This window comes from Colletotrichum phormii (assembly GCF_030913505.1).
Source record: "Colletotrichum phormii strain CBS 102054 chromosome Unknown BDP81scaffold_3, whole genome shotgun sequence".
In the NCBI taxonomy this organism is placed as follows: domain Eukaryota; kingdom Fungi; phylum Ascomycota; class Sordariomycetes; order Glomerellales; family Glomerellaceae; genus Colletotrichum; species Colletotrichum phormii.
The window spans coordinates 1,412,173-1,424,251 of NW_026851445.1; the positions used below are offsets into that span (position 1 = coordinate 1,412,173).

Genomic DNA, 12,079 nt, shown 5'->3' on the forward strand with positions numbered 1-12,079 from the left:
AAGGTGAGGAGCCGTCGGGTTGCCTGTCGCTGCTGGATCTGCACCAAGTCAGGGCAGCGATGGTGGCGGTTGCATTTAGTGGGTTTTTGGTAGCGAGCGACCTTGGAGATTCAGGAAGGTCGCGGAGAGCCTTCCAGGTTTTGCGATGGGGAAGGCTGCACAGGGTCACAGGCGCCTTGCAGTGAGAGTTTCGGAGGGAGGAACCTATTCGGCGCATGGTTCCTGCTGTGAATAGCCTGTAGCTTAGGTGGGTAGGCACACCCAAGCACCGAAGGTAGCATCCATGGATCTGATTTGCCGCCTTGGGTGCCGCATTCCACGGTCCATCTTGGTGGTCCGGGCGGTGAGCGTCATGACCCGGCGCTTTGGGTACCTTTGTCGTTTACAGGTCCACCTCACTTCCCACAATCACCTCACTGAGCACTCAGAACTTGGATGAGTGTCGGAAGGATTTACGTTGATGCGAAAGTGAGAGAAAGACGGGACCATCAAGCCTTCCCCGTCAAGATGCTTCATGAAGTTCAATAACATCACCCAGCCGCATGAGAAATCTTCATGTCAACTGATGAGTGCTAACTAAAGTACCGGTATACGCAGATTTCAAGCCAAACATGGGAATCCCGGAATTGGGTGAGGTGAGTCTTGAATATTTCTGCCGAACGCCCATTTCTGTGGCTTCGTGATGAAAGCCTCTGTCTCCACTTACGGGCTCAGCGGTGAGAATGAGACATGCTGCCTTCGAGGAAAGATGGAGCAACTTACGAACACCGATCCAGAGTCAACATGCTGATGCTCAATTACCACGAATCACCATCTCAATTGGCCAATGGCGGGTAGGACAGGATCAAGAACGGAAGTCTGCCAATCCTATTCTCGACAAATCAGCCACAACACCACACGTGTAGTATGTGACTAAAACTTTACGCAATGCGAAAGCACAAACGCTGAAGGTGTGGCTGGTCCAAACTTCTGGCCTCGTCCGAGGCTCTTCTACGTTGAGTCACACTGTTGTCTGTAGGATCAGATGTCAGGCAGCGAGCGATGACAAGTCATTCACTGCCAGCCACGATGTTGCTCAAGGCTTCCAGGTTCGCGTCGCCACATTCACGGGGCGACGCTAACAGTGAGCCACGACATGAGTGTTACAGGCAACACGAGAGAAATCTCCGCAAACCGTCGTGATGGGTGTCAAGTTGTGCGACGTGCCACGTTGATGATCCTAGGATGACGGGGTCAAGAGACCTAGCCCAACGACAGGTGAACGAACGACTGTCAGATTGAAGGTTGTAAACCTGGTATGATGCCTCACCGAACTTGTCAACAGTAAAACAAATCTCACCACCCTGCTGGCCATCACAGCACCGGTGGGGCAGTTGCAACTGAGAACCGAACCCCGTTTTTGAGCTTGAACAAGCGCACTAGGTGTGCAAGATTTGGATGTGAACATGTTCAAGTGCGGGCTCGAGGAAGGAGGTAAGTACGGCTCATGCGGCCGCCAACCGGAGGGGCATGGGCAGAGAAACCCCCCGATCCGGGATCCTTTTAATCCTTTCCACGGGGCATTCCCGGACCCAGGGGCATGGATCCCGATCGGGGTTCCATTCGAGCCATTTGACCAATCCAGGACCTGGAAATGCCGAGCCGATAAAGAAAGGAAAAGTCGAATCAAGCATCTCCGCTGAGATTTCCCTCGTCCGTTGCTTTGAGCCCTTATCGCCCCAATAGCATCAGTCTAACCGCCAACGTCAAACTGTCCAAGAGAAGAATGACGCCAACTGATAAGAATCCCGCTCCAGCGTGCCAGTCGTGTCAGTGTGTGTCTTTCCTCCGCGGAACTCTTCAACACGTAGAGCCCACTCCCTTCCTAGCTAGAATGTTGCATCTCCTCGCCTCACGCCGTCCCGTACCCGTCGAATAAGGCAAGTTGCCAGGTTCGGAGCCGTCTGGTCGATCTCATTCGCCGGCGAATCGTCTTTTCACTTACACGACACTTTCACCAAGGCCAACGAGGGTACTCAAGCTAAAGTCTCTGGCGAGGATGGAATATGGCACGGCAGGTTCTGTACAAGGACGGGACTTTCTCTAATTATCTTACTATGTACGTACGTTCTTGTCCAACCGTCAGCGACGCTTCTCGGAGAGACGATCCTGCCTGTCCACGGCCCTTTCCCGATGGGCCTTTATCTTAGCGTCACCTCCATCTGATGATGCGATGTTATACTATCCCACCCCATCCCCGAGCAAGGCCTTAAATCTTTGGCCTTGTATCCGTACGAAGTACTTGCCATGCCATGTCATGTCATGCAGCAATTCCCCATTCCCCTCGCCCCCCCTGTCGTGCGTCTGGCCCGCCCACACCACAGACACCAGACTCCGGCCCCAGGAAAACCAATTCTCACTCACCTCCACCAACCCAAACCCACTCATCACTGTTACTTATTCCATCCTTGCCCGGCGTTCGTAAATTCTGTCTTTTCTCTCATAATTTCTGACTATCTACTCTGCTACATAGCGACTTTGCATCGAGCCTTGTTTTTCTCGTTTGATACCTGAGTAATTCTTACCTAGCGTCTAAGCAATTTGATGGCTAGCTTGTGATTGTCATCAACGACTGAGACAACTGTTACCCCGGACGCCTGTCCTGTTCAGCTTCGTCCACTCTTCCTCATCACGTCTACTCGGCATTCATAGACAGCGATTATCAAGCATGGATATTCTTCCCGCTCCTGGAACGATATCCTTACGGGAATCGCACGCCAAAAAGGAGCTCAGCTTCCCTCCGAGCCCGGCAACAACTGTAAGAGAGGCTCAATCTTATAGCGTCGACGGCGGATCAGACTGCTCAATATCAGGATGCTTGTTAGACGAAGTCATCGTCGAGGGGCCCCGCACATATCCCCTACCCCCCAAGTCCAGAGTCAACAAGGTCCTCACGGAAGACCTCAAGACACCCGACAGCCACGTCACCCGAGATCCTAGACTCATACGGTTAACGGGACTTCACCCTTTCAACGTCGAGGCTCCCCTGAGCGAGCTGTACGATGAAGGCTTCATCACCACCAAAGACCTGCATTATGTACGCAACCACGGTCCCGTGCCAAAAGTCGACGACGAGGACATGTTTGACTGGGAGTTCACAGTCGAGGGCCTGGTCGAGAACCCCATCAAAATGACGCTCAGAGACCTCATCTCAGACTACGAGCAGATCACCTACCCTGTCACCCTCGTATGTGCTGGCAACCGCCGGAAAGAACAGAACATGGTTAGGAAGTCAAAAGGCTTCTCATGGGGCGCCGCCGGCCTGTCAACGGCCATCTGGACCGGCGTCTCCATAGGCGACCTGCTCGCCAAAGCCATGCCCAAGAGAGGCGCCAAATACGTCTGTTTCGAGGGCGCCGACAAGCTGCCCAACGGATACTATGGAACGAGTATCAAGCTCAACTGGTGCATGGACCCCAACCGCGGCGTGACCGTCTGTTACCGCATGAATGGCGAGTTGCTGCACCCCGACCACGGAAAGCCAGTACGCATCATTATTCCCGGGCAGATCGGCGGCAGAAGCGTGAAGTGGCTCAAGAAGATCATCGTGACGAAGGAGCCGAGTGACAACTGGTACCATATCTACGACAACCGCGTGCTCCCTACCATGGTCTCTCCAGACGCCAGTGCCGACCTTCCCGAAGTGTGGAAAGATGAACGTTACGCCATCTACGACCTCAACACGAACAGCGCCACCTGCTATCCTGCGCACGACGAGACTCTGTCACTGACCAACGGTCCAGAGTCCTACAACGTCCGCGGCTACGCGTATGGCGGCGGCGGACGACGCATCACTCGAGTAGAAATAACCCTAGACCGCGGGAAGACCTGGCTCCTCGCCAACATCAACTACCCCGAAGACACGTACCGACTCGCCCCCGAGGGCGAAACCCTCTACGGCGGCCGCGTGGACATGGACTGGAGAGAGAGCTGCTTCTGCTGGTGCTTCTGGGACCTGGACATCCCCGTCGCCCAGCTCGCGGACGCGGCGGACGTCATGGTCCGCGCCATGGACGAGGGCATGATAGTGCAGCCGAGAGACATGTACTGGAGCGTTCTGGGCATGATGAACAATCCGTGGTTCAGGGTCGTCATCCACAGAGAAGGTCACAGCCTTCGTTTCGAGCACCCCACGCAACCGGCTCTCATGCCGGGCGGGTGGATGGACCGCGTCAAGAAAGCCGGTGGAAACCTGGCCAACGGGTTCTGGGGCGAGAAGGTCGAGGGCGAGGCCGACAATACAACAGAGCTGGAGCCCGTCAAGGAAATTTGCATGACCAAGGACACCGTCAAGCGGACAATCTCCATTGACGAGCTGCGCCAGCACGAGGGCGAGGTAGAGCCTTGGTTTGTCGTCAACAACGAAGTGTACGACGGCACCCCTTTCTTAGAAGGTCATCCGGGAGGTGCAGCATCCATCTTTGGAGCAGCTGCACAGGACGTATCAGAAGAGTTCTTGGCCATTCGTGAGTTTGCAGCCATCCCATTTCGCAAGGTGCCTTATTTTAACACTCTCCCCGTAGACAGCGAAAATGCCAAGGCCATGATGCCTCAATACCACATTGGCACCCTCGACTCCGCAGCCCAAAAGATTCTAAGCGCAGGCGAGGTCGTAGTAGAAGACGCCCAAGCCTCCCCTCGCGCTGTCTTCCTGCAGTCCAAGACCTGGACAAAGGGCATCCTTTCGAAAAAGACCAAAATCTCCTCCGACACCAAAATCTTCACCTTCACCCTCGAACACGGCGACCAAATCGCCGGCCTTCCCGTCGGCCAGCATCTCATGATGCGCCTCCGCGACCCCGTCACCCGCGAAGCCATCATCCGCGCCTACACACCCATATCAGAGGGCACCGAACGGGGTCAACTCCACGTCCTCGTCAAGATCTACTACGACGCCCCCGGCGGCCAGCCGGGCGGCAAGATGACACAGGCCCTCGACGCCATCCCCGTCGGCCACTTTGTCGACTTCAAGGGCCCCATTGGCAAGTTCGAGTACCTCGGCAAGGGGCTATGCTCCATCTCGGGGAAACACCGCACCGTGAAACGATTCGTCATGATCTGTGCCGGCTCCGGCATAACGCCAATCTTCCAGGTCCTCCGCGCCGTCCTCAAAGACGAAGCTGACCCGACGACGTGCCTCTTCCTCGACGGCAACCGCGTCGAGGAGGATATCCTCTGCCGCGCGGAGCTCGACGCCATGGCCGCCGCCGCCGCCGGGCCAGATAAGTGCCGGCTGGTGTACTCCCTCACGAAACCCGGGCCGGAGTGGACGGGGCTGACGGGTCGCATGGACGCCGCCTTTTTCGAGAGGGAGGTGGGCAGGTGCCGCGGCGGCGACGATGCGCTCGTCCTCGTTTGCGGACCGGAACCGTTGGAGAAGGGGGTTCGCGCCAGTCTTGCTAGCCTCGGATGGAAGGAAGACGACTTGCTGTTCTTCTAGTCACTATCCCAATTTTTTTTTTAAAAAGGTTACAGTAGCCAACTCTGCATCATAGAGGGCGTCAAAACGCCCCGTCCCGTGACCGGGCCCACGGAGCTCGGAAGTTCGGCACACAGGTCCCCTGGTCAGCAGACAGAGCCGCCACCGCGCCGGGCCGTAGTTAGTGGAGGGTGCGAGTGTGGGTGGAGTTTGTATCAACGACCGAGCATCCAGAGAGAGAGAGAGAGAGAGATAGGTAGTTGCAGAGAATCGAGCATCTCCGGAGGGGGGCTTAATTCAAATCTTCTTGATCGGGGGCGGAAACCGGCATGTTTACAATTTTTGCTTATCAGCGGGGGGCTCCTTTCTGTTTTCAACGGCGTATTTGGATATCTTCGCGGGATGGGAGGGAAGGAAAGATTACGCGTACAAGCTTCGCTTTAATTGCACTTACATGCGTGACATGGGGGTGGGCGCTGCGGATACCCAGCAGATATATATATCCTTCCTAGCGATGCAATAGTAGATTGCCCATGACAAATTCTGTCTTACATGTCATTCTGTGATATAACGGGTAGGACACATCGGGACTAAGGCACTTTGCATTTTGCAACTTGAACAATCTCTTTGATTATACACCATTGGACTCCCCGTAAATATTACCTCCCAAAAAGAGAAGAAGTCATGTACATTTCTTTCGTGACTATCGTTATTGTTATTTCCTTTTCTTACCATCCCATTCATACACATACATATCCCACGCCGCCTCAATGGCCCCCTTCCGCACTTCCCCCTTCCGCAGCAGCACCGCCATGTAGCGTGGGATAATAAAACGCAGCCACGGCAATAGCAACGTAAATCGTCACACTCAAGAATCCCTCCAAGTAATTACTCTTCTGATCCCTCAAGAAATTTCCAACCGTCAGGATAGCCAAGATGAGCATGCCGATATCAAACACCTCAAAGACGAGATCCATGTGCTTGTGCAGACCCCACGCGACGATAACCACAAGCGGCGCGTTGAAGAGCGCCGTCTGCAGCGTGGCGCCGAGGACGTGCGAGAGCGCAAAGTTCATCTGGTTATCCCACGCCTCGTCGACGGCCGTCAGGTGCTCGGCGGCCTTTTCGACAAAGGGCACGAGGATGAGGCCCATGAAGGGGTCCGAGATGTTGTGCTTCTCGACAATGGGCGCGATCTGCTCGACGAGGTAGATGGCCATGAACGTCACCAGCGTAATGGAGATGACGAGGGCGACGAGGCACTCGGTCAGCGTCAGCTTGGGCTTGTTGATGTCCTTGCGCTTGTCGCGGTCGCGCTGCTCGTCGTGCTCAAAAACTGCGTCGTAGATTCCGTGGTGGGTGCGGGCTTGGAAGTAGACGTAGACGGCGTAGGCGATGATGAGGAGGCAGGACACGATGCGGGAGATGTGGCGGGTCTTGCTGCCGAGTTCTTCGGCCGTGAGCTGGTTCTCGAGCGAGTTGGCGAAGAGGGTCGGGATGGCGAGGGCGACGCCGCTGGTCACGGTTTGTTAGCATCGCGTCATGTCGTCAGTGGGAAAGGTTCTACTTACGCTGTGAGGAGCAAGCCGCTACCCGCTTCACTGACAACCTCGCTGAACTCGGCCTCGTCTCGTCGCATGCCGCCGGCAATGAAACACAGTCCCAAGCAGAGAAGCATAGTTGCCAAGATGGATCCCAAGATGGCAGCTTTGATAACGGTGAACTGGTCTCCGGCGAGAAGTACCATGAAGAGGATGATTTCGACAATGGACCCAAAGCTACGAACTCGTATTAGCATCATATGCTGTGGCAGAAGAACGGGCTTTTCTCACGTCGTCTCGATCAGCACGCCAAAGACGTGGCTGACTTTCCGGGAAAGCTCCTGGCCGGCGAAACCAACCATGTTGGCACAGGGGATCATGGCGATGTAAGTGAGGATGAAGATGAGGACATGGTTGTTTGGTCGGATGTATCGAACGGCAAAAGCGGCAGGTACAAAAGGCCAGAGAAAGTTGCAGAGTAGGGAGGCTCGACTTGATGACTTCCAGGAAATCTTGAGGAACTTGAAGGGGTGGAAGCCCCTGCGGCCACTCTCGCCGGACGGCTTGACTCTGACTTTGCTACCTGGCGGAGGTTTTCGGTGGAGGTGCCCGTTGTGACTCGGCAGCTCATCGCCGCCGCGGGAAGAGTAGTTGGAAGTGCGTGCCTTTTCGGGAGGGATGATGGGGTGGTTTGATTCTCGTCGCCGTGATCGTCCATCGGTTGACGATCTGTGGCTCTGGCGGTAGGGTGACCTCGGAGCCGACATGACGGCGGTTTGAGTCGTCTATGTTTGTCTAGACAGTATGTCTCTTCCAAGGTGCTTCACTCGGAGGAAGTAGCAATGCTGTAAGGGCGGGATGTATATCTTATATGAAGTCGAAGAAGGCGGGTACACCGAGGTTGTATCACTGGGATGAGGGACGGTGAAGAAGTGTGGAACAGCCCCAATACCAAGACTTTTGACAGTGTGGCTGGACGAACAGCAGATGGGGGAAGGGGGAATATAATAAACGGATTCTCAAGAGATGGAGAAGAAGTGAGGGCCCTTCGTTCCCCAGTCTTGATCAACGTGGTCCAGTCCGTCGGTGATGTGGTAACCGCGGGTAGCGGTAGCAGGGGTTGTGTGTTCAAGGTTGTCCGGGGGGCTGGGCTGGACCGGGCCTGGGGGGTTTCGGGGCGACTACGTTTCAACTTGAGCTTTTCTCTCTCTCGCTGCTGACCAGTCGGTGAGAAGGGGGAACCTGAGTATGAACATAGGTATTGTCTTGTTGCTGTTGTGTAAGTGAAGCTTGAACTGTGTACGGTGGGCCAGTGGTTTGAAGGGACATCAATCCGAAAGAGAGCAAGAAAGTTTGTGACATGTTCGGCTTCGCAGCATATGTAGCAAGGGGAGCCGAAGAAGAAAAGGTACGGATACACATGTAGACTCAATACTAGCGAGAGAAACCTTGCCCGGGGAGGGAGAGAGAGAGAGAGAGAGAGAGAGAGTTCAGGGCTTGTTGAGAGTCGGTGAATCAAGGCACAGCCAAGCTTGCTGTCATGCCAAGAGCTCTGACAGAACCCCTGTGCATTGTTGGACGAGTGGGAACTTGGGAAGAGAGAGCGACGGCGGGCGTGCGTGTGTGTATGGGTACACCTGGCCAGCTGGCTCGTTCGACGGGCGCCGCCTGAAATGCCGTGAAACCAAAAGTACAAGATACTTTTCCCGTCCGTGTGTGAGGATGCGACGCGTGAGAGAGAGGTGGTAATTGGAATTTGATCCCAGGTACGGACGATAGGAAAGGCAGACACGCCCTGCTTTCTGGAAGCCTGGTCCATTCGTGTATCGAGGCTTCATGTTATGTTTTGGTTTGGTTTTTTTTTCCTTCGCGTTGTCCAGACTCCAGCCAGCCTGCATCACCACAAAGAAGCGACACCACTCCCAGACTGGCGGTAATGCAGGCAAGGGAGGGGGGAAGAAATATTCGCCAAGACAAAACGTCGTGCAGATAAGCAGCAGCCCAACGACGCCTGCAACTCCAGCGACGCCAAACGACGTCACAAAGCCATCGCAGACCCCTGAAGACCATCAAAGTCCCGGAGCATTTCCCCAATAGAATGCAACGCCAGCACTGAGTACCTTACTGCAAATTGCTGCAAGCCTGCACACTACCGTCACTACCGTCTTCCTTCCCTCTTCCTCCACCAGTTAAAGAGATTGTGCCAAGACTTTCATTCCAAGATTCTCAGAGTTCCACGCGCATCCAGCCACTGCTCTCATCATGTTTTCTTCAAGACTTGTCTGTCATCAATGACCACGCCGACATGGGGGGGGACATTGCTTCTCATCTCCGTCCTCTCAGAGAGTGTCGAGTTCCCCCGGTTCCTGATAAAGTGCCGAGGCTTTTCTCAAAATCTCAAAATCTGTGCAAAGTTATGCACCAGGCGGGCGTCCAATGCGTCTAACTGCAACCCGCCCTGAAGTTGCAAGGAACCAAACTTTTTTTCGGACAGAGCATAAAGTAAGGACACCTGAACTCTCCGAGGGAGGCAGCCAAGCACAGACTTTTGACGGAACGCGCGCACAACACAAGGGGTCTGAGGGACTGGGGGAACGAGGGAGGCTCAACTCCAAGAAACCTGGGCCTATAACACCCATGGTTCCGAGAACCTACGATCAGAGCATATTATAGTAAGCAAAACCAAATGTCGAACCAGGTCAAACCAAGATGAAGCCAATATGAGCCAAGACCAGCCAAGAGGAAAGACTCACACTAGCATCTCCCCGATGAACAACTGGGTCTCCCATCGACAAAGCCAAGCAAGATGCCACGAGCTTCCACACAGCCTGAGACACCGTCGCACATCGCATCTCCACCTCCACCCCCGATGAGCGAACCGTTCCATCCCAGCTTGTCCCCTTGGCAAAAGCTTCTTTGATCCGCCTGCATTCACTCTGACTTCCATTGCATATCCTGGTGCACATCCCCTTTTGGTCGACCATAATCGGGTCTTTGGTTGTATTTTCTTCTAAAAACGAAATCTCAAAACGCCCAAAACACCCAAAACAATGTCCACTTCCTCTCAGCCAGCCTCACCAACATTAACCTTCTGGCTTTCTGACTTCCTTCCCGCACTTCCCGTGCCGTAACAACCGATCCGCCGCCTCTACTTCTACCAGCTTGGAAGATCTCTAGGCGCAAGGGTCCACTCCCCAACGCCATTCCAACTTCATGTTGCCAAACTCCTCCTGACTGAGGAGTAAAGTGGCGGCCTCCGCTTGTGCTCGGAAGCTACCAAACCGCCATTCCAGCACTGTAACCTGAGGTCCAGTCTGCTTGCGAACCAAGACCCTCTCTGTCTGGTACTCAAAGTACTTTGAGAACCAGTGTTCGAGCTCATTGCGTTTGACCAGCCCAGACGGGCCCCGGATTAGAACAACCCTTGAGTTGCTGGTGTCTGGCTGTACAGCTGACTTGGTTCTGTTCCAGACAACTCTGAGACGGCGCCCTCCGACAATGAGCCTTCCTTGCTTGATGGCCTTGAAGCAATTCTCAGCGCCAGCCCGATTAAAGAATACTATCTTTGCTGCGGCACAAAGCTGCCCTTCAGCTGGTTTGGCGGCATTGATAACGGCTGCGTAGACTTTTCCCACCGGAGCACAACGAGTAACAGCCTCAAGCAGCATCGTGTGAGTGCAATTAGCTGGAAGTCCGGTGATGAAGAGTGCTGTGTTCTCCTCATCCTTGCATGGCGCACTTTGATTGCGAAGGTTCAAAGCGTCGCCAGCGTAGTTGGACGGCAGGCTGTAGAACTCCTTTGCAAACTGTGAGATCGCTTGTTCGTGGGGTGCATGAGTGACTTGGCCCCGCTGCTCAGCAACCATACGCATGGGAGCAAAGCCTCTGCTATGGCTTGTCGTAGTCGTTGTGCTGGCGTTGGAAGGATCTGCGTCGATGCAAACCAGCTGCTCGACGCCGGCAGTGTTAGAAGGTCCAGCTTTGAGAGTGCCGTCGTGACCTTGGCTTCTTGTAGCCTTGCTTCCGCTACGACCGAGACCGCTCAGACTGCTGCTGCTGCTGCTGCTGCTCGTGCTGCCACCGCTCTTGCCACCAACAGCAGCTGTGGCAGCCGCACGAGCGGCAGAGACCCTTCGAGCTTGGTCATTCTCGAGGTTGAGCCGGGCCAGGCATGACGCCAGGACCTGGTCGTGGGGAGCAAGTCTTTGAGCATCGTTCTGAGCCATTTCTATCGTGAATTTTAGTGAAAATTCAAGTTGATAGGGCACAAAGGGAGTGATATACTGATTGCTGGGTGTGATCGTCGATGAGGGTTCTGGTGTGGGATGGAGATGCTGGGTGCCGGGGGAAGAAAGTGTGTCTTGCGAACCTTCTTCGAGAAAGAGGTGCTTCAACACTGCTCAGATCGCTCTTTCTTAGACTGAAAAGCCTCTTAGATGGAAGCTTTCTTGGATGGAATAGTCGAGAAGAGGGCAAATTTTCGGTCTGATGTATTTGAACAACGTCTTGACGCTTGCCGTATATAATCGTGCAAGAGGAAGAGGTGATAAAAGCGATCTTAAAGCTAAGGTCAAAGAGTGAGTGGAAGCGTGAAGGGAAAAGCATGGACGAGGGAGAAGGCGATGAGAAGGGGGGTATTTATAGGAATGGGAAAGGAGGAATCAGTAAAGGGCGGTTCGTGGGCGGTCAAGAGGCGGTCGGTAGGCAGTTAAGGGCAAGAGGGAAGGAACAAAGGCATCACCCGTGGGAAGGAGCGATGGGGTGAGGTGTGTATTCACATTACTTGAATATACCCTCACGAATGGGTCCCTTACTCACCTGATGCTGCCTGCCTGCCTGTCCTCCCCCACCTTATAATCAACTTCACATCCCTCAACACCACGAACGGGCCTAGTGGTTGAGGGGTAGAGGGTCTTGATCTTTAACTAGATTATGAGGTCTCTGGTTTACATCAAGGTTTCGATCATTCGAATCCTCAATCAATAGGTCCGTTTACTTTTTTCTTCTATTTTTTTCTGTTTTTCTTTTCACCTTTTCACCTCAATGTCTAATGAAGTACCTACCTACCCAATATGAGATT

General features: G+C 54.2%; 3 protein-coding genes across 3 annotated transcripts; 1 reads left to right on the forward strand and 2 right to left on the reverse strand.

Moving 5' to 3' along the window:
* Positions 1-2,707: 2,707 nt before the first annotated feature.
* Positions 2,708-5,479, forward strand: BDP81DRAFT_311127 (uncharacterized protein; the record flags this gene model as incomplete). Its single annotated transcript, XM_060583702.1, has 2 exons — positions 2,708-4,505; positions 4,563-5,479. 2 exons carry the CDS (start codon positions 2,708-2,710, stop codon positions 5,477-5,479), a joined length of 2,715 nt encoding a protein of 904 aa, XP_060449814.1.
* A 746-nt stretch (positions 5,480-6,225) lies between these two features.
* Positions 6,226-7,766, reverse strand: BDP81DRAFT_310727 (calcium/proton exchanger; the record flags this gene model as incomplete). Its single annotated transcript, XM_060583665.1, has 3 exons — positions 6,226-6,973; positions 7,030-7,236; positions 7,291-7,766. The coding sequence occupies 3 exons, from the start codon at positions 7,764-7,766 to the stop codon at positions 6,226-6,228; spliced, it is 1,431 nt and encodes a 476-aa protein (XP_060449815.1).
* Positions 7,767-10,077: 2,311 nt separating this feature from the next.
* On the reverse strand, positions 10,078-11,425 carry BDP81DRAFT_129472 (uncharacterized protein). The gene is made up of 2 exons (XM_060581719.1): positions 11,284-11,425; positions 10,078-11,227 (listed from the first exon to the last, which is right to left on the reverse strand). The coding sequence occupies exon 2, from the start codon at positions 11,223-11,225 to the stop codon at positions 10,173-10,175; it is 1,053 nt and encodes a 350-aa protein (XP_060449816.1). The 5' UTR covers positions 11,226-11,227; positions 11,284-11,425; the 3' UTR covers positions 10,078-10,172.
* Positions 11,426-12,079: the final 654 nt, after the last annotated feature.